This window comes from Tyto alba, unplaced genomic scaffold (assembly GCF_018691265.1).
Source record: "Tyto alba isolate M040663 unplaced genomic scaffold, T.alba_DEE_v4.0 Super-Scaffold_7, whole genome shotgun sequence".
NCBI lineage: Eukaryota > Metazoa > Chordata > Aves > Strigiformes > Tytonidae > Tyto > Tyto alba.
The window spans coordinates 13,255,074-13,280,485 of NW_024881328.1; the positions used below are offsets into that span (position 1 = coordinate 13,255,074).

At 41.2% G+C, this 25,412-nt stretch overlaps 1 protein-coding gene across 9 annotated transcripts in view; it reads left to right on the forward strand.

Moving 5' to 3' along the window:
* The window catches only part of SEMA5B (semaphorin 5B), a 270,332-nt gene that overhangs the window by 173,358 nt on the left and 71,562 nt on the right, over positions 1–25,412 (forward strand). For 8 of the 9 annotated variants that reach the window (XM_042784212.1, XM_033003412.2, XM_033003408.2 and 5 more), the window contains one exon: positions 17,554–17,616. In XM_042784212.1, coding sequence (XP_042640146.1) covers positions 17,554–17,616 — 63 coding nt within the window. Of the gene's footprint in view, positions 1–4,170; positions 4,203–7,772; positions 7,864–17,553; positions 17,617–25,412 lie in introns of those variants that run through there. The other variant, XM_033003413.2, reaches the window with a different exon arrangement.

Consider the following 25,412-nt stretch of genomic DNA (forward strand, 5'->3'; position numbering starts at 1 on the left):
CAAGGCCACGCTTCTCCAGCTCCTTGCTGCAGGGAACTGTGCTCTTTAATAGGCTCCCGTGTATCCTGTTGGGAACAAGCCTTGTGCTGATGTTACTCATCAGCTGAAATTCAGAGAGCAGAGAAAGCAAATCTCTTCTCACAGTCTGTAGCGTTGAGTGATTTTTGGACACAACATCCCCTCTGTCTGAGAGAACCCAACTCAGGAGTTCATTTGTAGCCAGCAAAGCTTTTAAGCCCAGGTTTAGCTTTAAATAAATGCCTGTTTTCCTTTGAGAAATGTCTGAGCTAAGAACATGCTGCATGCTCTACCAAGTGAGAATACATTTCAGTATGTGCATTCATAGGTTTGCTAAACTGGCTCAGAGCGCACTGCCTAGTTGTGATCAATGTAATTGCCCTCTAAAGTGAGCGTTTAGGTGTGGTATAGGAATATATATATATTTACATATATATTTTTATATATATATACATCTATGTATGTACCCATACACAGGATGATCATATACATAGGGTTGTATAGCGTGTATAGGAGGTTCAGGAGCTATTCCTGTTTGGATTAACACTTGGCATTAAGCAGGGCAACCGCCTTGGAGTCAGTGAGGGCCACAGAGCTGACTTACATCTGGAGGGGAACTACCCTGTTCCATTCACAGGGTGAAGCGAGGTTTGTGTGATGACTGTCAGCCATGGATTGCCAGCCAGCTTTCCCGGGTAATGTGTTAGTTGTCATTCCCTCCTTCCCTGCCTCACCTCAACTAAAAGCCAAAATTACTACAGGGGTTTTGGTCTTCATCAGCAAACATTATAAGCAGGATTCAGAAACTGAGAATTTAATTAGCTGCTGAAGTCACTTACTGATAACAGTAGCATACTGGGCTCTTTATTTGATAAAACTCTGTCAGGCATTTTATGTGTAGGGAATGAAGTCTAATGTTCTTATTCCTTGCAACTTAAAGTCAGGACCATTAAACATCCTTTAGAAAGAAGAGGGAAAAAGATGAAAATAAAAAAGAAAATCCGTTGGACTTCTCATTTATTATCACCAATGTTGCTTCTGTATCTTTGCAAAATGTATTTTGCTTTTCCTATTTACCCCTTTTTCTCTGGGCTGCTTCCCACTCCACCAGCTCCAGGAGGCTCTCGGGGATCTGCATGTACTTATGCCCTGGCTGTCCCCTGCCCTGACACATACATTCATCTGCAGCTGCTGTCAACAAATTCAGCTCTGCAGATGTTCCTGAGAAGCAAATCAGCCTCTTGTTGTAGGCTACACCTTAGCTAAACTGACACTTATATAAACTGAGATTTATATGAAAATATGCTGGTTTTTTATTATTATTACCTTAGGGATGTGGGATATTTTTAGACATGTGAGGGGTTTATTGTTCAGCTGCAAATGCTGGCTTACCACAAGGCACAGAAAGCATTTCCTAGTTGCTCCTGTCCCAATTAGGGCACTCTGATGCGATCATTAGTGAAGGCTCAAACGCAGGACAGGTTCAATGCAGCACCTTTGCTAAGAGCAGTCGACATGGAAACAGCGACCTGTGGAGTTTCGCGCGCCGAGCGCAGGGTTCACGCAGTCAGCTCCTGCTTTGTGCTCTCCCGGGAGGAGGTGACACCTCTCGCAGTCTCTACCCTGTTCAGCAAGCCTGGGTTTGTGGAGGTGTGATCAGTGGAGCCTGGGGAAAGGTCCTGGCACCTGCGCTGTGGTTCGCCGCTTCTCAGGGCTGTGCTCTCAGTGAAGTGCTCTTCCTACCTGGGACCCGGCCCCCCACCCCATCCCTGGCGTGGGGCTGAGCTGCACACGCTGGGAAGCCAGAAGAGAAGTCCTTGAAAACATGAAGGACTGCATCTTACATGATGAACAATGGAGTATCTGGGCCAATTACTGCAAAAAAGCAGCAGGTTTGGTTTTTTTTTTTTTTTTAAGACTGAGAACACAGGGAAATATCTACATTTTATTCTCAAAGCAGAGCTTAAGAGAGCTGAATGATTCACATCCCTTGCTCTGGCTCTCTGCATAGGATTAAGCCTGACCCTGATAGCATCCTGTCATTTATAATGAGAGCATTAAAAAAATCGCCATTTATTGATTTGGACCTCTCTAAAAGGGCCCATGAATGACCTAATATGTTTCCTTTAAAACTAACTATTGAGCTCTTAGGAAAAAAGAAAATAATTATTTCATAGTAAATACATTTCATGTCAGTGCGTGTGTTTTTTCCCTAGATAAATAATCCTACTTTTCTCTCTTAGTCACAGTTTAGCTGATGTGTGTTTTACAGCTTCTTTTAAATGCATCAGTTCTGAATGACTAATACGATGGGATTATTGGAGCCTGGAGCTACACGGCAGAGTCACTAACGTGGCCTGCACAGCTGTTACCAGAGACCCGGAGCTGGGGAGCAGAGACAGGAACCGTGTGCTCATCGCTCCCACAGGACATCGATGCTGTCTCAGCACAGCAGGCACAGCTTCCCTGAGTCCTTTGGGAGCCTCAAAGAGCTTTGGCCTCTAAGGTTTCACCTTCGTTCCCCAGGCTGAGCTCAAGGAAAGCACAACCCATGTGCTAAGAGGACAGATAAGTAAACAGGCACAGAGTTGTCTATGCCTATGGCACCTCCAGCCACCTTGACTGGAGGAAGACAGCGAGTTTTCTGGCTCTGAAGCCTTTCTGCAGGGCTGCAGGAGGAGTAAAAAACCTCCAGCTGAACAACATTAGGCAACAGCTGCTGTGAGTTACCCAGTAATTGGAGGCAATGGGAGAGGAAGGGTGGGTTGTACCACTGGAGGAGGGTGAGGGATGTGGGGTATAAATGAGTTAAGTGTTGCCACAGCTTGAACAGTCAAGAGGAACAACGATTTTACAGGTATTCTATCACCACTGAAATGCTTGTTTCACTAAAAGTTACCACATCAGGGTTATAGCTCTCTCATAGGATTTTGTCGGTAACATGACCAAGTAGAGACTGATCTCTTCTGAGGTTGGGGAGACCAAGTGTGGGGAGTCAGTGGAAGGAGATATGCAGAAAAATCGCATCTTTTTCTCCATTTTCTGTAAGGAAAGTCTGGATAGCATGGACTAGCTGCCTCGCTTGTAGACAGCTGTGGGAAGGTAAGGTGGTTTCCCACCATCCCCAGTCTGTTTTCCTTTCTCTGCACGTGAAGCTGAGATAATGATGCTTGTCCTCTTGAATTGCTTTGAAATATGTGGCTTTCTGTTTAAGATCTAAGTATTTTACATGATGATATGCACTTGTAAATATATGGAATTTGCTTTAATCATGAGTCTGCAAAGTTGTTATTACATGTAGTATGAATCAGAATATATTAAGCAGTTGTCTTCACCTCTGCTTTCTAGGTAAGCAATTAGCCAACTTCAGCATGTCCACATGTTTAAAATGGACCCATTTTCCACTACTTTTTTCTAAACTTCTTAAATGAAAACCTTTCAATGTAAAAATAGAGTAGTTGGGGTCTGGTAGGGGAAAAAATGCAGTAAAAATGTATCCTTTCAGACAAAAATACTTTTTTTTGTTGTTGTTTTTTTAAGAGAACAGCTTGGAAAGAATTAGGGAAGGTTAATAAAAATATGTTTTCATTGGAAACACTTGTGTCAGGAATGTGGATCAAATTATATACATTATTTTAATTATTAATTAATCACTTCAGACAGGAGACAAAGCATGGTCTTTCAGGTTTTTGAAATAGAGTGTTTTAATTCCTTATAAGTAAAGAAAAAGGAATAACAGGGCTGTAGCCATTTGAGTATGCTGCAAGGCTGCTCAGAGAAGTGATTTAAGCTTTATTAATAATGACAAAAAAGTTCTTAAGTTAGACTGGGAGTATTAAGAGACAAACTGCGGTTGCCTACGACGAGAGGATTTTGATGCATGGAGGAGAAAGGAATGATCAATTGTTCATAAATATAATAGTGGTAAACACAGTGACAGGAGAAAAAAATGTATGTAGCTAATATAATTGTTACAAATTTAGTACCTTTTGCTGTGAGATCAGTTACTGAGGATTTAAGAACAAGGCAGAAAAAAGAAAAAGATTTTTTCTTTTTTCAGTACAAGATAAATGTGGAAGCATTGAAAACCACCAAAAAGGAGTTAAAACAGAAAAAGCACAAAGAGCTATGCTGCATTAATCCTGTTGGAGAATCATTTTGTAATCCCTCATCTTAATTATAAGGTATAGTCTCAAAACTCATTTGTGGAATCTTTGACCTTGGTAGAGGTCAAATGGAAACGTGCTAGAGGGGAGGTGAGGGAAGAGCCAGGTGGCAGGGGGAATGTAAGGGCAGGACTCAAACTGAAGGAAATTGGAAAATAAATCCTGGGTTGGCAGGAGACTGCAGACTGGAGAACAGAACAGAGGAGCTGGGAGGAAGGAATAAAAGACACTGCATCAGAGTCATCCTTGCAGGAGAAGGAGCAAATAATTCCTTGTTGAGATGAAGCTTGGCAGAGCTTCACTACGGCATCAGGTGCTGACGTCTGGTGTTGGAAAAGAGGAGGCAGAAGCAAGGCAAACTGTGACAGACCAAGCAGGGAGTCTGAAGGCATCTGTTTCCCAGCCTTAGGAGGAAGCTAGGTGGATTGATGGTACACACAACAGCGGGGCTCTGGCTGCTTACAGTGGCAGCAGGCAGGGACTGTATCCAGCTGGGCTGGGCGAGGAGGGGACAGTAGAGGTTAGAAACACTTGAACTTTTGGTTTTGGGACAGGACAGAGGCAGAGCGCTGTCTTCCCAAGTGTTGCAGTCCAGTTTTGATTTCAAATGTTGTGCAATTCCATTTTGCAGCAATAAACATAAGACTTCAGAAATGTCTTTTGTATTCTTGATAAACCAACCCCCTTGCTTTTTTTCCTGGCTCCTTGTGTTTCTCTGACACAAGTATTTGATTTACACTGATCAAGTGATGAATACAACCATGGCATGTATTGCTGGTGGTGTGATGGTATTTGAAACATGAAGCTTTTGATGTAAATAAATGGAGAAATTCAGGTCCCTTCTGGCTTGTAGTTTCCCCAGTGACCACTGAAAAGTATCTGCAGATAACTGTAGCCTGCTTAGAGCCTTCCAGCATATTTAGGACTGGATGGATGTTGGCTTCACACTTAATTGGAAATGCTGGGGAGAGGAGTTGGGGGCAGCATACGGGGAATTCAACGCTGTTGGTTCTTCACTTTCTCTGTATTTAAGTGTTTCTTGCTGATGGAGCACAGATGGTCTTAGATTAAGGAAAAAACATGCCAGAACTGGAGGCTAGGCTCAGACTGGGGAGTTAAGCTTGACATGAAATAAGCAGAAGGCTGTAATTAACTTATCAAGAGCGTTAGGCACCTGGTGGAGGAAAGCAGATATGTAATGCACAATGTAGCTATAGAACAATAAAAAAAATACTGAAATCTGTTTTATGAAACATGGGGGACTTTTCATCACTGACTTCTTCTTCCAGCCTAGCCTGGTGAAATCTGAAAGGTCCTACTTATTCTTGGTTGTTAGTGATTTATCAGAAATGACATTTTCTGACAGTTTGGGATGCTGAGCATCAAGCCCCATAGAAGCCAGGGAGTCTAAAGGTCAAAATCTAGGTGTATTGCCAAAAACTTTCCTGGGAAGCTTGCACCAGAGTTGTCTGTGCACCATGTGTACTCCCTGATTGCAAATATCACTGCTCTCTCTTGTTCTTTCTGCCTGTTTTTTTGCAGCCACATGTTTTTCACCTTAACCCTAGGATTCAGGCTCACTGGGGCAAGAATTGCCATTTAATTTTAAGCAGAAATGCCTAGCAGAGTGCAGCTGAGTATTCCATGTGCTTCCACAGTACATGTCAAAATCCTGGTGTCTAGGAACAGGAGTCTGGATTCTTTCTCTAGGTTTGTGAAACAAATGGAAATTCAGACATCTGCTGAACTGAATAGGGAAAGTACAAAGACTCCTTTTTAGCTGAGCTTTTAGAATTTTTTGCCCCTATTCTTGAGGCTCAAAAACTATTCCTTTAAAACGGGGAAGAGCAGAAAGGAGAGTCTGGTTTCACTTAAGTTCCCGTGGTACATGCAGGCTCAGGCAGGATCTCTGTTTTCAGCCTGCCTTGCAAAACTTTCCCAGTCTCTCTGGCTTGCACGAAACTGGCCTTGGCTAATTAAAGTAATCTCAGAGCTTTCGTTTGGTCTCAATAATGCATCTTTCACTTAATTAAAGATTTCCAGTGCTTTTTTTCCCTTTTGGTTGCACTACACCAAGCTTAAGTGCACAACCAGAAAAGAATGCTGATAGGATAAATTGGATCACATGCACATTTATTTGTTTAATTGCACACTGCCCCCTTTTTTCAAGCCAAGACAAGACTCAAACCATGTTCAACCTTTTACACAATTTTAATGAGAATATATTGCAGTGTTTGTCATCTGAAAGAGTATTAGGCCCCCCCTAAAGCAATAGATGTGATTTCCCTAAAGAAAAACAGGAGGCAGAAAACAGTGAAAATGTCATCTTGAGTTCTTCATTAGCCTCTTTAATCCTGCAGGATGTGCTGATTTTGATTCCTGAATCTCAGCCTAATTGTTGGGAGAATCAGACCCAAATTGGGCATTTCCTCAAACTTATTTTAGCTCCTTCTCAAAGCAAACAAATAAATGCTGAACAAGTATATTCAATGATGTAACCTGGAGAGGAATAAAGAATGCAATACTTCCCCACTTTAGAAAGCTGATAATACACAGAGGTTTCACATGTGCTTGCTTCAGTGATTACATTTTTGGTTTGAAGAATATATGGGAAGATTGCTTTTCATAGCTGAACTCTTAATGTGGGTGCACAAAAATGCACTCAGTTGACTGTGCAGGATTTGTCCAGTCTGCCTCAGAAGCAGGGGGAGAGGGAACACAAAAAATGTATAGTGGAGAACCCTTAACATCTCTACATGGCAGTGAGCTTCAAAGAGGCACAATGGCAAGGAAACTCAGAGCAGAAAAATGAAGGAGAATAAAATCGCCTTGCTTGATGCAGAAATACAAAGGAGACTATAGGCATGGTAAATTGATTTTGTACTGAATATGGGCTGGTCCGTTGGAAGGGGTTTTGAACCTCCTATTCCATAAATCATTGTGCAAAACAGTAAGAGGAGGCTGCTTAGAAGTCTTGTCACATCCATCAGTGGAGCCCACAAAGAGGAAGGAGGGATTTAGTTCTGAATGGCTACTCTGCCAAAGAACATAAAGGGGTGGAGATGGACATCTTTTGGCGGTAGAGGAGGCTCGAAGGAAGAATTGCCTCCACTTTATCAAGGGCAACCATTGCTGTGACTCCATTCGTTGGCTTGCTTCTTAGAAATAGCTTGTTGTACCTTGTTTGTAGCAACTGAAGAAAAAAAAAGCCCACAAGAAAACCTGTTCTTTACAGAATAAACAGTGGTGGTGGCATAAGAAATAGTGCTGTGTGGTGCCCACCTGGCTAGTGTCAACTGCACCTGCATGTCTGCTGGCTGTATATAGATTCCTGACCTGTGCTTAACTGCAGTGGAATTTTTCTTTAATCATTTTTAACTCAGTGTATTTTAACCTCTTTATTTAGTTATTCTATTGATTTATCATATAAACTTATGTCTCCATAATCTCCAGTACGTTTAGTAAATGTTTGTTTTCATAAGCTATAAACTGGATGTGACATGGCAAGAAACCAAATTCCACTGTGGCTGTTAATTACCCAGCATGCTAAAAGTCTTGTCTCCGTTTCTGTATGCTTTTGATCTTCAGTAATAGGAAATGCTGTACGTCATCATTCCTTAACATCTCCTGTGCTGTTCTCCAGTTCTGGATGTTGTCATTCATTCTAAACTCGCTACAGGTGAGAGCTTTAAGATCTTTTTTTACTAGGATGCCAAATGTCCCAGTTAACTGACACTGTCGATTTGCATTTGGCCCTGTCCGTGCTTTTGCATCCTTAAAAGCAATAAAAGTATCCAATGGATTAACTTGTTTTCAAAAAAAGATAAGCACTTCTCTGTAGTACTTGGAACTAGATCATCGGTGTTAAGCACTTTCAAGCAAAATGAAGTAGATCATCAGCAAAATGAAATTATTGTCACAAACTGACGTTTTTCTTTACATAGAATGATAAAAACACAAACACTACATAGAGAAAGCAGAAATCCGGGGCCATCTTTATCTCTCTTCTTCAGAGCTGTATCTTTCTTCCAAAGTATCACGTTGGCATGTTCATCTAACATTGCTACATAAATATGTAGCTGTCGGCCTAAGCTCGGCATATAGCCACAGCAGAGCATGTACTCCTCCTTTCTTTACCCTTATGGACAGCACTGCAACCCGATCTGTTGCTAAAACCTGTAATCTGGGCATCATTCCTGGCTTCCGCAAGCCCTCCTGTTCAGGGATATTGTCACATCCATAGCTTCTCCTGCTGCTGGATCACGGGTAGCTTTGCACCCTTCCACCGAGTCCCCTCTCTTTGGGTGTATCCTTGTTGCATTACATTAGTGCTTGTATTAATTTTAAGGATCTTTCACAGACACGCTTATCACTTCCCTTAGGCTCACCCCATTTTGAACTAGCACATGAAGCCAGCATCTCTCTCCCCCTTGGTTAATGTATCTTCTCCTCCTGCTTTCTCCCATGTGTCCCCTTTGTGTCTCAGAAGAATCCCATCCTTGATATACTGAAACTCTTCTGGTTACGAAAACCTTACAATGAGTTATGCGGCTGGTGAGCCTGTGACCTTTCCCTATTGTGTGGTTACGCTCCATTGTCTGTCTGTGCTCTGCCATCCACTGCTACCTCATGCCTTGTCCATTATTATGCTTTGTTTATAATGCATTTTGGTAAAGCTGTATATACACAGGCTTGCGCAGGGAGCCCTGGCTATGATGGTGGCTCATAGGTGCTATGAAAACTGCAAATTTGGATGACAAAGAAAATTCCATTATGCAAAAAACCTCAGTTTCTCCTCTGTGTGCAATTCAGCATTGTTACAAATGTTTTACACCAGGGTTACTGAAAGTATGCTTAGAGCACTGGCCAGTCAATCTGCTTCAAATACGAATTTTAATTTTACACTACCTCCTCGAAGTTGAGCTGGCTGCTCCATTGTAAGCTGTCCTTTGTATACTAAAATTCCCAAAGAGATGAAAACAGTACAGGTTGTAACCTGGATGTGATTACCTTTATTTGGTATCTTGGAAAACACGGTTTTAGTATTTGGTATCAAATGTTCTTTACTAAAGTTCTAGACTTTATTGTCTATTGTCTTCAATAATTAAACATTGTACTTGTACAGCACTTTCCATTTGGGTACACTGTAGAAACTGTGATCTGTTAAGTCTCATACAATGCTCCTTTCAGATAAGGAAATGCATGGTGTGGAGTTGTAAATTCCTACCTGACACTGCAGAGAGTGGGAAGTGTCTGATTTACAGACCTTATGTTGTTTAATGGAATCTCCTGCAGGACAAATGGAAGTTGAAGGCACCAAAAAAATTTGGATTGGTACATGAGAGTGTGGCCTTGCCCCAAGATGTCAGAAAGGACAGGATGCACATTATCTTGCCCGTTCGTCTAATCTGTAAACCCCTTCTCTCTGTGCACCACCGATTCAGTGGAGACATTTGGTGATCCTAGCAAAAAAAATGCTATCTAAGAACTCGTTTTGTGCGAGACAGGAAAGTGTTTAGTCCTCAAGAGAGCAAAGTTCAGTGCTCATCTCTGCTTCTGACTGACATGCTCAGTGGATTTTCCTAGTCAGTTGACCTCTGTGCTTCTGGTTTTCCTTTCCTCCCATGTGCATGTGTTGTCTGTTTAGCTTGTAAGTGCTCTCAGGCAGAAATTCTCTTCCACAGCATGTTTGTATATTGCCTAGAAATATAGGGCCACAATCTCAGTTCATGACTCTACGTACTCCTATACAAGGGATTTTGAAGCTGCGGAAGAGGAAAAATCAGTAGCTTTGACCATCCAAGAAGAACTCAAAGCAACTGAAAGCTTTCCCTCAAAAACTAACATTTGCAGTTGAAAACAGGTTGGCTCTGTAGGCACAGACACACAACAGAGGTACAGAAGCTTACCCACTTACTGCTTGCTGCAGAGCAGTGTTACTGGGATGTGCCCTCTGCACAGGAGGAAAACTGTGAAGCATTTTACCTTGCATCTGAGAGAAGAGAGGAAGAGGGTGGGGACCCAGCTGATGACATACAGTAGCCCATTGGGCTGGGGTAACTTGATGAGAGAAAGTAGAGCTCCCATACCTGGAGGCTGAGTGCATGTTCTGCTGGGTGTTACAGTGATTCTCCATCTGGGTGAGCATACAGTCTGAAAACATGAGGTGGGAGGGCAGAATCTACTCTAAATCAGAGAGGCTTAACAATGAAACCGACAAAGAGAACATAGTCAGTCCTCCTGGAAACTCTCTTCCCTGCCCATTGTGTGCAGATGTACACCATTTCTGTAATTTTTGTACAATAAGTGAGCCAAGGTGGAGGAACTTCCCTCAGACTATTGCATTTCTCTTTGCAAGGATGTGATAAGAGTCCATGAGATAGAGAAACATGAATACCCAAAGATGGTATTATTTGGAGCTGAGTTATATATCCATTCTTAAAATGAGAAAGTTCTTCTTTCTGATGAATGTTTCCTTCCTTACTATGACAACAGTACGTAGCATCCACTTCTGCTCTGATGTGAACAGAGTGAGTGATCATGTCCAGCAGCCAATAAATGCCAGGCCAAAATCAGTCTCAGTATAGTAAACAGCTGACTTCTGTTTCTAGAGAGAGGTCTGATTCAGAGATTAAGGTTATGGGAAGTAGAACCCACTGAGATTTTTTTTTTTTTTTTATCTCTCTCACATGTTTGCCAGTCCCCACCTTCTGAATGTTACATTTTGAGTCTTTCCCCGGTTGACTTACTGTCCAGCCATTCCAGAAGAGTCACGCAACTGGGCTAGCCTGTTGATAGGCACTATGGGTACTTAGTGGAAATGAAATGTACAGCTTGAGTTTTACCATGTCTGGAAGGATCTGAGATCACTTAAAGGAAAATCAATTAAAAATTTGGTAAAACACAATGCAATTCCCTTCATTCAAGCCTCTTCTTCTCCCTGCAATGAACTGATTGAATCCTGTGATCATTCCTCATACCTGTCACTGCACGCAGCAGTGATCTGCAATTTGTATACTGCAGTATGTAGCAGAACTATTTATTGAAGCTTGGCATTATGTTCTTTCGGTATTAGTTATCTGTTTATCAGACATGTTTATCACAGTTTTAATAAATTACCAGTGTTGGAACTTAAGAAATGGCCTCTAGGGTATTACGCTACTATGCTTCATTATTAAGACGTTAGATTTCAACAAGTTATTATTTATAGAGCACTGTAAATGTGCCTAGTCCTTGAGAGACAAAAGCCAATGCTTCAAAAAGGGAATTTAACTTTCCACTTTTAGACTAAGGTAGCAAGTCTTTGTGGAGAAGTTCTGGAGAATTAAATAGGGAAGAAACAGCTAAAGTGTTGTAGGAATGTTTTTACAGTACACGTGGTAGAAACCAAAGCTAAACAAAAACCTTTTCATGGATTTTCTGGATCCAGCCTATAGAACTGGCTTTCAAATATTTTTTTTTTCTTCTAAGTGCTGTAAATCTCGGGACTTAGCAATTTCTTTTAATTGCTGTAGAATTTGCCTAGGGAAGGGGAGATTTACACTGATGCTGTCTAGTGTAGAGACTGCAAAGTATATAGAAACATAGAAATAAACTTATGAAATGAATTTGTCATTATCAGCAAGAATCTAAGGGTGATATTTTAGAGGTCTGAAATCTGTTCATCAGTATGGATTAAAAGATGGAGGCTGACATCTTGTAGGGGAATGAACTGGCCTCTGAGCAGCCACTGTGTGAAGGACTTGGTCTGCACCTCAATTTAACAAAGTCCTTAAGTATGTGCTTAAACTAAACTAGTCCAGTAGGGTATGTAAATATGTTCTTTATTTCCATTAAAGTTGGCAGATATTAAATGCAGTGCAGAAACATGGTCCTTCCATGTTCCTCTCTCCCTAGACTTGGAGAAAAGTTTCCATATCTTGATGTGAAATAAGGTGATCCAAAAAAAAATTTGCAAATATAAATAAGAAATGCAGAGATTTTGGGCTGGTATAAGGAATCCAGGAAACGGCCTTCAGATCAAGTCTTTTTTTTTCCAGAGGTACATTTCTCTGAATATACTAGTGCTTTGTACAGTTACTGGAAAGGAAGATGTAAATAAATACACAGGGAAAGAAATTACTCTGCCAGCTCAGGTCTCTAGTGCACAGTAACTGTCATATCACAACACCTCCTGCCCTCCTTCCTCATGCATAACTCAGCAAAGGCTGATGTGACTGGCAGACTCTGCTCAGGGTGCCCTGCATGGCACAAGCAGAGAACCAAAATCACCTCTTATTCCGTGGGCAGATTGAGAAATCTGTTTTGAGCACTGCAGAGGGTTGATGGAAATGGAAGCTCCTGCCACAAGCAATCCCTGTAGACCCAAGCCTGAGACACGAGGTGCTGCTTCTGCTGATGTTAGCAGGAACCTGAGGAACTCAGTACCTTTTAGAAAATGCTGGGCATCTCACAGAATCAGTCCCTGGTTTGTTTTTTGTTTTTTTTTTTTTTTGTTTGTTTTTTTTTTTTTTTTTTTTTGCAGTAAGCTGGTACTTTTTTTTGTCTCCTTCCAAAGGTGCACAATGTACATTTTTGTATTACACTTTTTCCCCTAATAATCTCTCAAACAACATGATTCTGGGTCTGTCTGCAGGCATGCAAGGCTGCCGGTAGCTTGCACGGAGTACTTACTGAATGGAAGTGAGGCTGGTAACAGATGGATAGGTTTGTAATAAAAGACTTTAGAAATTAAGAGCGGGTTTAATTTACCCAATAAATATGCATGTAACCTATTCTCTTCCAGTCTTCACTTTCCAGTTTTAATGCAATGTTCTGTTTTTTCACAAAACCCTGAAACCTTTGTTGTGCTAGTACAGTGCAGGGATTAGTATATACTTAATCTATTAAATTCATGTGTGGTGTTTGAAGTAATTAAATTGCTGGCCTGAATGTAAAAGTTGCTCCATAGAAGTCAAAGAGATTTTTCACATCAGCATTTGAGGATGCACATAACTATTGATAACAGGACTTGCTAACGACAAGCAGGTAGTTTGGGTGCCAACACTGGTATGTGCAGGTAATTAAACAAATGTATCTAGAAAGCTTCTCTCAGCAGTGCGTGCTGAATAACTGATTTGAAAGCACACGATGGGCTAGAATTTCTAGAGCACTGTTGATGATCTGCAGTCTGAACTAGGATCAAACCATGATGCTCATAATTTATTAGAAGAGATATTAACTCTTTTTTTCTGATTGTGACCTTTGAATATTCAGATATGCACTGAGTTTTTAGCCATTGTGACTCATTTCTGTTAATTTCTAGTTAGGCAGTGTTGCACCATGTACATGTGGTTGTACATATGACTTCTCCTGTGATTGTTCTCCTTCATATGACTTCCTAAAAATGCGGAAATAACGCATAAACCTCTTTCTTTTTTTTTTTTTTTTTTTTTTTTTTTCTCCTTTTGAGAAGATCTGCCTGCATAGAACTCCAGAAATAGAGATGTGAAGAACCAGGTGTCCATGCAAATAGACTGAAGGAAGGCACATTTAACTGCATTTTTCAGTTCAGAGACGAAGTTGCTAGTAGCCTTGTGCCTGTCTGCAGAGGTGGCTGGGCAGTCCTGCTCGTGGTTGGCATGGCTCTTCTCTAACACAGCAGCTGCAGCCCTGAGCTGGTTGTTTCACTCGCAGGACATGAATCTGGTGTCCCCTTATCCTGCACATGGGCTGTGCGGTTGCAGAGGAGATCCTCAAAGCAGCTGGGAACACTGTTAGAAACTGCATTTCTTCTGGAAATGCAGGTGGGAATTCATGCTGGAGAGCTTATAAGGAAGGTAGCATAAGGATGTAAGGGGAGGAATTTCTGACATCCTGACAGCCTAAAAAAGTGTTTGCTTTGTTGCTTTAGGACATAACAAGTAGGGAAACAGCTAGAAGAAAGTACATACTGTCCTGTGTTTGTCTATGGTCTTGCTCCCAGGTTTGTCACATCTTTATCCAAACTCTGTTTTCCATGACCCATGCCATGGAAGTTATTTTATTGCCACATGGGCCCAGAGGTGTCTACTCTACTATTTTTGACTTGCATGTGTAGTAGGAGGTACAAAAATAATCCCAGATGTGTTTCCTGGAGTTGGGAAACTTAAATGGCTCAGACAACTGAGAAAATGAATCATAAATTCAGGATGATGACCCAACTGAGTGACCAAAAACTTCTGGTGGATACAATTTGTACCCCAGCCAAGCATGCAGAGGCACCTTTCAGCAGTAAAAAGAAATAGTATTTCTTTGGTTTATTGAGGGAGATGAGGAAAGGGAGGAGAGGCAGCTAAGTCAGTGTGCAAGAAGGTGGCTATTGAGAAATGTTATGATCAGGTAAGGAGGCAAAAATACGAAACATCGCTAAGTGCTGTAGTGTTACACAAGTGTTAAGGAAGTGTCTGCCTCACTGAGAAACATGGGTACACAGAGATGTACTCCAGAAGAGAGAGATCTTGCTTGAAGGTTTCTCTGTCAAATATCCAGAATGTAGTTTGATACCGGGGCAAGTGAATCAAAGGCAGAGGAAGAAAATTTTCACCTGGGAAGGAGGGGCCTGGGTTGGACATACCAGTGAGATGCAGGAAGCTGAGCACCCGCGTTACGTGGGGAGTTTGCACAGAGAAGCCCAAGACAACAGATGTGACAAGAGTGGGACATTTTGATCTGAAAAGACAGCTGATTAGTCAAGTAAAGAAACCAAACAATGCTGGAAAGCTCATGTGAAAGCTCCAAGCTCAGAGGTCTGAGCCTGCCGAGGACCTCTTACCAGGTCCAACTCAAAGGTCATGACCACAGATGTGTGTGGGCTCCTGGGAGCCCAGCAGAAGGACTTGTCTAGGCTGTAGGCCAGCTAACTGGTGCATATTCATACCTTGCAGTACAATTATTTAAACACACATTAGCTCCTTGGCTTTGCAATTATATTTTTATTATTGACAAGATGTTCTGCTTTGCAGGGTCATGAATATTTTCTTTGAGTCACTAGAGGTCATTGGAGTTACTCAGCCCTCAAACTAGCTCCTCCCTGTCCCACTAAAGACATGTGTGGGACTTGTAAAACATGCTCTAGATTGCTATATTGCTTAATTATCCTCTTAGCTCTAATGAAGTGCACCCTGACTAATGGTGCAGTTACAAACAACATGTTCCTATAATTTGGGCCATCACCAAGAACTTCTGTTATCACTAGACTCATCAAGGTAGTGCTTCAGAAAGCTGAAGGGCAGTGTTGCCTAAAAAAAAAAAAAAAGGTTTAGGCACCGAGAACAGAGCTGAGTGGTGATTGCAACGTGCCTCAAAGCTCTGGGGTGCAGGTGTCTGGCAGGAAGAGGTAGGTGTCCCCTAGGAGGCCAAATTATTCTGTTGCGTTGCTGCAATCCCAGAAGACCCAGAGTATTTGCAGAGAAGCAGCATTGATTTCTGAAGTAACCAATGCTTTTTGTTTTCAGTTCTCCCTGTCAAGCATTGTTAAGGTAAACTGGGCTGATAATGGAGGGTGTTCTGTCTCTGTTTTTGAAATGGGAAGAAGAGCCACCTAATAAGTGCTCTCTTTTCCGGATGGTTTTTTTTTTTTATATATTAAGGTTGTCAAAAGTTGGCCCAAGGTACAGGGATACTGTGGTTAGATGATGGGCTGGACTTGGGACTGGAGATCAAAATGCTGCTGCGCAGTTGTTTTGCAGATGTCAAGGGCTCCTGGGAGCCACCAGTCAAAATTCCTTGCTCTCCTGTGATGGCTTACCAATGTGAGCTCTCTCATCCAGTGACATATCCCCTCTCAGGATATGGCTAAATGATCTTTTCCAGCAGGGACTTATCCCAGATCTCACAAAAACACTTCTGAGGCACAGGCTTTTGACCTTCAGCCTGGATTGGACTGCAGTATATGGGAGGCATTTTCCAAGCAACTCCTGGGGAAAGACTTGTGTTCTTCTCTTCTCATAAAGTCTTAATTCAAGCCAAACTGAGCTGAAAGCTCAGCTAATGGAGAAGACACCTTTTTTTTTTTTTTTTTTTTTTTTTTTTTTTTTTTTTTTTTTGATGAGGTAGAAATATCCCCTCCATGAATGTTGTGTATAAATGCATTTACTGGATGTTGGTATTTCTTGTGGTTCTGAGGAACTGTCTTGATGGACCTGAGCTGAGGGTGGGAAAACTGATCCTCTCTTCTTACTGGTCTGCCATCTTTCTCCTACAAAAAACAGGATTTATCATGTGTCAAGGGGACAATTTCTATGGAAGCCTAGAGTTTTAAAAAATATATTGGCTGCAGTGAGAAGGTTCAAGAAGAGTTCAGATCCGGACCGAACTTTGAAGCCATTTCCTGCGTTGGTAATGGACTGGGGAAAAAAGAGAAGTCCTGGCTCTTTTAGGGGAGCTTTGGATCTGTATCTGAACTTTGTGAGCCTGCCCTTTCCCTGTGTAACAGAGCTATTTTTCTTGTACTCAGAATGATGTATTATGTATAGTGTGGATGTTTATATGTATTTTCACCTCCAGCTAACAATACCTGCTTGAATTTGTTAGGACTATTTTTAAAAAGCGCTGAAGGGAGGGAAATTGCAGAGGGCACTGAATGGTTGGGTATGTTGCTGAATATTTTAAATCTAAAAGTTCTCTCTAATGCAGCTTTGCTGGTCTTGACTTTTCTTGAAAAGGAAGGGGCCTCTTTGCTCCGAAGTAGTCATTCAGAGCCAACTGGGTATCCCACATGCTCTCAGCCCCCAGTCAATAGTGCCCTTGGCCCTAATGCGTTTTACTCCACCTGAGGATCTGACCCCACTTGTCTGGCATCACAAATCACTGTCCAACCTTTCTCCCTGCTTCCTGTCTCTCCAGGTTTCTCCTGTCAGCTCCCATTTGTTGTTTTATCCAGCTCACTTCACTGCAGGATTACTTAGGTGATAATCTTGTAGGTAAATTTAACGAGACCAGGAGGTTTGTGCAGAACTACTGGACTTTGCTGTAGGGAAGGTTTTCATTTTGGTGATGAAGGCTGGTTGTTTTATGCAGCACTGTCCTCTTTGAAAATAAGGTGATGGCTCGATGTGTGGGGCTTGTGTCTTGGACCTTCCAGTTGAATGATGATCAGAAGTTGCATTTACATGTAAATTAAAGTCTGTCCTCTGTTAACATTCCAGTTGCTTCTGCCTCTGGACTTCTCATCTATTTATCATTGTGTGCACTGTGAGCACAGTGGGAGAGAGATACATGTTTACCGTCACAATGCTGCTTTTATATTGGGCTGTGTAAATTGGCTGGAGATACTTGCTCTTGTTTTGGGAGTCTCCAGACATGGTGGTTGGTGGCATTGTCATGTGACTTGTGCATTTTGGTTTCTCAGGCAACAGCATGGGGTTCAGACGAAGACACCAGGAGGTCCTGTCAAAGTAAAGGGAAAACAGAGGTAAGTTTTGCTTTGCTACAATGATGCTATGAGTAAATTTATTTGCATAGTGTGAAATCCGCACAGGGAGCATCTGACACCAGCTTGAGCTTGTAAATTTGCAGTGGTTTAGATCTACCACCACAAGTGTATAAGCACCACCGAGCAAGCCATTTCAAAGACCCCCTGTTCAAGTTGTTAGATTTGCTCTGCATGAAATCTAAAGGTGATTTCACTGCTGGAGAGGACACAATTTGTGACACACCAAGGAGCAGAGTGGTGGCAAGCCAGGGGTAACATCTTGTACTGGGCTCTGAGGCTGGGCAGGCTGGCTTAGTCTAGGTACTCAGCAGTGAACTGCTGGCATTTGGCCATGTGGGCTTCAGTGCTTGTTTGAAGTTAGAGTTCATCTTTGTATAATTGATTTGAATGTGAGAATTGCATCTGATAGTACACTGCAGTCTGTTCAGGTGGAATATCACAGATCCCCTTTGGCGGCAGGTGCAGTCTGCTAAACTGCAGTTTAAAGTAAGAATTGCTTGAACTGACACATTGCTGTCCCGGAAGTTTGGAGTTTGCAGACACTTCTGATCCAAACACATGTCCTTTCTGCACCTCTTCGGAGACGCTGAATCAAAGCCATCTACCTAAAAGCAGGCAATATTTTGATTTTTCAGATGTGATGTTGGTACTGTTCAAAAATCTTCACGCCTTAACTGAGAGGGTGTCCTGTTGTCCTTAATACTACACTGCAAAGAGTTCTCAGTCTAAACCAAAGGAGTTGGACAAAGGATAAGAGAGGATAAGCACAATCTTTGCTTAGACATGGACAGTCAAGCAGAGAGTGATTGTGTGGCTGGCCTAAAATGCTGGAGTGCTGCCAAGTTTGAGTTCAGTGCTTTAAATGCAGGACTATATGATCTTCCATTGGCTATGTTAATTTTATATCATAAACAAAAAAGATAGCTTGAATTTTGCCAGATAAGCAAAAATTTGCTTCGTGCAGCTGTGGAGAACAAGAGTATGAGTATCCTAGATCATCTGTTAAGAGTTTCATGTAGGATCTATGTTATGCAGGAAAACACCATGGAGGCAAAATGGCTTGGGCTAGATGAACACCAAACATGGCCAGCCATGAGAAGAAGAGCCCAATAGAAGTTGGGCAAAACTAAAAAACTCCAAACCTCAAGATATGAGGAATTTTTAAGTGTGTAGTCTTTGTACTTTAAAAAATGTAAAGAGAGGATTTTCTTCTTTTCTTTCATTGTAAAGTTTGTGAGATTTAAATTGTATCCTATTGTTCATAAAAAATTTTAATTTATAACCCAGAATTATTTTGTCAACCCTTGGATAAAGCCATGAATTTGACTGAACAAATTCTAGCATAATTTCACTTTATCTTTTTTATTGTCATGCCAAAAGAAAGTGATGATCTGAGTATCTTCACTGTTGCTGCCTTCTCACACTGCAAAGAGTTTGCCAAAAATTTCGTGAGGATAATTCTCTGAACATCTGAGTTTATACTGATTGTGATCCAGAGCTTGAAATTGTTTGGTGGGTTCAGTGGCCATGGATGTGAAGTTCTGAGGAACAATAATTAAGCAGATTGTTAGACACTTTTTGATGTACAATTAATGGCAAACAGAGGTGTTGACTAGGAGTCTGACAAGGAGACTTGTAGCTTCAAGCAAAGGTGGAAGGATTCTGCAGTAGCTAAGTAAATTCAGGTCTCCAAAGACCGTATCTACTCTGACCTGTGTGTCCATGGCTGAGTCCCTCTTGGAGCGAGTATACACATTCATTGTTTCTCAAACTGCAGAGAAATGACTTGGTGCTAGCTCCAAAAATAATGAGTTTATCCTAGCCAGCTGGTGAAGTGCTCTACTCCAGCTAAGTCCAGCTCTGACCCAGCATCTCTGCCCTTGGCTGGGTAAATGTAGCAAGTGAGGGCAACACTAATGTGAACATTTCTGATTCTGCTGTGCAATGGTGGTACAAGATGCAGAGCTCTGTTTGTCCCGGCCCTGCTTTGTCAAAACTTGACTAATGGCAGTTTTCTACTTAGCACAGATGATTTTATGATAAATACGTTATGTATTGTCAGGCACTTAGATATGCGGTGAGAGAGGCTAGAAGTAAGGAGGACCTTTGGCTCTCACATTAATTCACAGTGTAGTTTCTGTAAGTTATATGACTGGTACATTTTCTTTGCCTATTTAATAAGATATATATTTTAGGGTGAGGATTTCAAAGCCACCTAGTGTACTAAAATGCCTTTTTTCCCCTTCATTCTTATGCCTGTTAAATATCTAAGTCAGATCCTTCCTGATGCTTAGAAAAATCTCTTCCTAAAATACTTAGAAATTTATCAGAAGGAAAATAAGTGCAAAAATAAAAGCCAAAAAATGCATATCACAGAAGTATGATTATTATGGCATGATGGTTACTCCACATCAGAGTACCTATTGGCCAGAGAAAAGGGACATGAGAAATCTGGGTCCCAGATTTAAGGTTAGAAGGAGGTACCATTTCTTCTAAAACTTTGTATTGCTCTGGCCACAAACTTCGCCTGCTTGTTCCTAAACTGAGCTCAGTAACTTGTGCTGGGCTGCTGCAAGTTTTTAAGGAGGGCAAAAAGTTTTGGACTGAAGCACATGGGGCAACTGTGTGCATTGCTGGCTTGTTCTAATGTCACATCACCTTCCCTGTTAGCAACATGTACTTTATTTCCTCTTTAGATCTGGCTTCAGCTTTAAGTGTCTGGGTCTCATTTTGCCCTTCTCTGCTAGATTAAGGAGCCCTTTAGTTACCAACATGTATTTTTTTACAAAGGCACTTACGTGCTCTTGTCAAATCAGTACTTAGCCTTTTTGATAAAGCAAAAAGCTGAGTTCCCCAAGCCTCTTTCTCTAAGTCATTTTTCTACTGTCCTTGAATATTTTTTGTCTGTTTTCTGCACATACCAATTTTTCATCTGTATTCCCTTGTCAATCTCTCTAATGCCTGAGTGTGATTAAAACAGTCTTCCACCTCTTATTCACCCTCCTCTGTTCATATACGTGGCAGTTTCATAAGCTCTTCTGCCATAGGTGATCATGCAGAATTGCCTAGCCACTGTGATCACTAAATCTTTTTAAAAGTTGCTAGTCTTGGGATGTAATCTCCCAGTCTATACATAGAGCCCTTTTGTTCCTTGCTCTTTAAGCATAGTATCTTACAAAAATGTATTTTGTTTGTTGGGTCCATCTCACCAACCATTCTAGCATGTATCACTATATATGTAGTGAGGTGCTGGCTCACTGGTCATTACTATTTTTGTAAGCTTTGGGTTATCCACAAATGTTTGTTAAGAAAAATGTTGATATTGGGCTAGTACCACTGCATCTGGGGCCCTGTTAGAATAGCAAGTTTATGAATTATTTCACTCTGAGTACTTTTTTCAGCCCAGTAATTTACAAGATTTTAATCCATTAATGTATAAATTCCTGAACGTGATTTTAAAATTAACTCTTCACAATATATCATGTGGTATAAAAACCTCAGAAAAGTCTCTTTCATTTATGTTATTTCTATCAACTAAAACTCATGGTTTTCTCAAAGAATTATGCATGCTTTACTTGCCATGTCTCTGGAGATCTGTGCTAGCTTCAGCGAGTAATCATTCTTATTTTTACAGCATTTATAAAATGTATTATGATCAGCACCTTAAAATTGTACCCTGGAAAACATCCACGTTACTGAGAGACAACGCAGAGAACAAAGTCAGTGTTATGCTGCCTGTTGTCTATCTTCCAAATGAAATTACCCAGAGGTTGTAGTTAAAATGAGTGACGGATAGAGCAGAAGAGGAAGAGGTGTATTTAATTTCATTAGGAGTTGCTCAGCTTCTGGTTTGTAATTGGTTTGTCTCTGCATAACAGTCCACATCCACCACATCTAAGGAGTTTTGCCTGACATGGAAAGTTGTGGCTTTCTAAACGTGAGCACTTCAGTCTTTGTCTTGTCTAAGCACAGAGTTATTTGATAAGTTTCCAGAAGCAGCACACCAACGTTTCAAAATGTGAAAGGGAACAGTTTGTGAAAATGGCAGCTCTTATGTGCTGTCCTAAGAGCTTTGTGCAGTCAGGAGAAAGATGACGTACTAATAACACTTCTGGAGCAAGAGAGAACTAAGAGAAATGTCTGATAGGCATCCAGCTACTGGTTGTCCCACTGTATTGCCAAAATGTCTTCCTTTTCTTGTGTGTTGTCCTGATGCTGGGGGGTCTTATGATTCACACAAGGCTACAGGGAAATCACAGCCCAAGGCTTCAGCCCAACTAAATGGGTTGGGTGCAGAAGTTGTTGAGCTAATGGAGGAATCAGCTGTTTCACGCCTTCAAGCCTGTCACACAGAGGATGTGCCCTCTGATTATCTAGTGGAGCTGGTAACCTCCATGCCATTTACAAATAGTAGGCATCCAGGTAGGACAGGCACCTTATAAATCCCCAGCCAAACAGAAATAACTAGGAGGCAGACAGATACTTTTTCATCCTTCGTAACTTTTCCTAGAGATCTGAACCTACATTCCTAGCACTTCTGCCAAGCTATCAATGCAGAATCAGCCCCCAAATCTGAATTCAAGTCCATTAAAGAAAACTTGGCTGGAAAAATTATTAGCAATTCTCTTTGCTATCTGTTGCACTCAAAGGAGAAAGACAGCTTGGTCAGGGCATTGGTTTAAACTGATTAATAGAATTGTTTGTCCAAAGAAATAAATATAGATCTCTGAAAGTGTGTTAATAACAGTGCTCGAGAACATGTTAGGTCTTGATTATTTTTTGACAAATTGGGATGAACTGCAACAGATAAATTAGATGTTTGCTGCACTCTAAAACGTCACTAAAGGGGTAACACAGAGTTCTACTGGCTGATTCTCCGAACTCCAGGTTGTAATCCGGGAGTCTGCGTTTCTTTACTGAGGGCATCAAAACATCTGAAAGAGCTATTTTTCTCATACAGTGTGTAACTGTGGCTTTAATCTATGATTAAAATGTATCAGTATGGGATGAAATAGTGTTAGCTTAAAAAAAAAAAAATAAACAGATCTCTGACAACAGGGCTTGAGTGGTTTATTCAAAGTAAAAGGCCAATTAAAATAGTGCTTATATATGGTTATGCTTTCAAAGAAAAATACATCTGCACAATGAGACTAAGGGCTTATAACATTTAAGAATTCCAGTGTTCAGAGATGACAGAAGAAACAACTCCAGAAGCACCTACAGCTGGCTTATTCGCATCATCCTGAAAACATCTTTTTGAATTTTATCGCAAACTGAAGCCAGCAGGAGTTCAGCCTCTCTGTTTGCTAATCTGTCCACACAAACGAAGGGAGTAACAGGCCACCACTCTTGGTTCTTGGGCTTGAAATGTGTTTTCAAAGCAGCCTGACCTCTCTATGAGCTGGGAAGAAGCCTAGTCCTGGTGCAGTCACGGACATTATAGCATTCACAGACAAACACATTTAAAAGTAATTGTTGCAAAAAATGAAGTAAGTTAGGATAGACTTAAACTGAGGGAGGGTAGGAGGGGGGGCGGGGCTTCAATGAATTTTATTCTCTTAGTGACAGTGAAACCCTGTGCCCTGTAAGGTTGAGCATTAGAAGTTGTGTACTCTTCTTTTCTTGGAAAACAAGGGCCATCAAGCTGGAGAAAAGTGATATCTGCTCAATTTAAGGCCTTACCTCAAAAAGGGGCCAGTACCAGGTAATTTTGGGGAAGGAGCAAGAACCCGAAAGTGGGTAACATGCAATTCATAGGAAAATCGGAGGTATGGTTAATGCTCTGGCAGTGAGCCATAGGTTTTTATCAGCTCTGCCATATATTTAATAGTAATCCCAACTAATATAACTGGGTTATTCTCATTAACCACATAAATACCCAGTCTTCCCCCTTTATTTAAATCCTTAATCTCTTAATTCAAATAATATCTTCTGGTGATGAGATTTGCAGACTGATCACACACAGGTTTAACTGTCTGCTCCATAATATGAGAGCAGGATCCAAATATTGTCTTGTCTGGACAGAGCTGGGTTCAAGCTTGCCAGATTTTCTGGCTATATTAAAGCCCATCTGAATTTTGCATCCTGCATGCCTAGACTTTTCCAGCCACATGGAAGAAACTGCATTAAATAGCTCCTATTTTCTATAGGGTTTTGTGAGATCATTTTACTAACCAGTTGCCTCAGCTACGAATTGTTGCAGAGAACAGTGTATTGAATGACTTTTCAGAGCAAATCCAGGATGGTTTAAAGAGCATAGAGAGGAGGTTGTTCCTTGGTAGTTATTTTGAGAATAGGGTAGAAAGAGGATCTAATGTGACTATCACTGACAGTGGCTTGAGAAAAATCCTGCAAGCTGGAGCATTTAAGTGGTTTGGTTTCTTTTTTGCCTTTGTTGGAGATTTTCATAGCCTGACATCACTGTCAGTGCATCGTACAGCCATAAGAAATACGAGGTGAACACAGTATTCCTCTTTGGGCCAGGCACTTTAGAGAGGTGTGGTCTGGTAGTTAGACCTCTGTTGCTGTCCTTCAGGATCTCCTCTGACTCAGTGTGTCACCATGGCAGGTCCTTTAGCACTCACATGTTTTGATTCACCCAGCTGAGAGAACAGGGCAGACAATGTACATCTGTTTCAGAACATTACTTTAAGCTTTATAAATTGCTTTCAGACCAGTGTATGAAAATGTACATATTATCATTGCTCTTTCTCCAGGAGCATGGAGTGCCGATACCATTATCAGTAAGGCAGGTCCAGGGAAAACACCTACTCAGTTAATTCACAGGAACAGCTACAGTTGGACATGGCCTGGCCTACACCTAGTAGCATCATTATCTAAGCAGAGTAAAAAACATCCACTAGTCACCCTAGTTTCTGCCTCTTAAAGCAAATGAAATAATTAATGGGCTTGGTGCATCCAGTTCCCTCAAAAGTATCAGCTGTCAAGTGTTTCCGATCTAACACCTCATCCATACTGACCATGCTCTTCTGCTCTCTGCTACTACAGTTGGGAATGGGCTGGAAGTCATAGATTAAGTATTCTGGTGTAGATTTAGACAGCAGCAGATATATTTGCTCAGTATGGTTTCTCCTCTGATTCAATAAATAACTTCTGCTTTGGACTAAGTGGGTACAAATAGAACAGTGCTTAATTAGGCTAAAATAACACAGTATTTTACCAGCTTCTAGCATGCTCTCCAAGCCCAGCTACTGTTCCTTGGAGTAATGTGTGCAACAGATGCCTCACTACCAGCAGACTTCAGAAGACCATCCAGCACATGACCTCACAGAGAAACTCTTTTTTGTGTGCTGTCTTCTCAGCTGGGAAGATTTTCATAGAAATTGAAGTTTGTTAATCTGTAATATAGTTCTGTGCAAAGAAGAGAATTCTGCAAATTAGGATTTAATATTTCTGCAGGACAGGGTTTTAGTTAGGAATATATTGAAGTACCTCAGCAGGAAAGGGTCCAGCAACATAAATGGTATTAGCTGGTTTAGGTCAGAAGCTATGCTCAGACTCTGCACAAAGCACAGAAAGGTGGAAGTGGAAGGGGAGCAGATGGGTACTCTCTTATTGTGTGATATTTGGTACAGAGCTGCATTCTGGGTTAGATGCCAAATCAATCATATTCTGAAACCAAATCTCTGTTGGGAGAGGAGCCCATACCTTTTTTTTTATAGCATGCCTTCAAGAATTTCTTGTACTTTGCTGTTAAATATATAGTGGTCCTAGTATTATGTGGGATTGAATAACTTCTTTACAGAAAGAAGAAT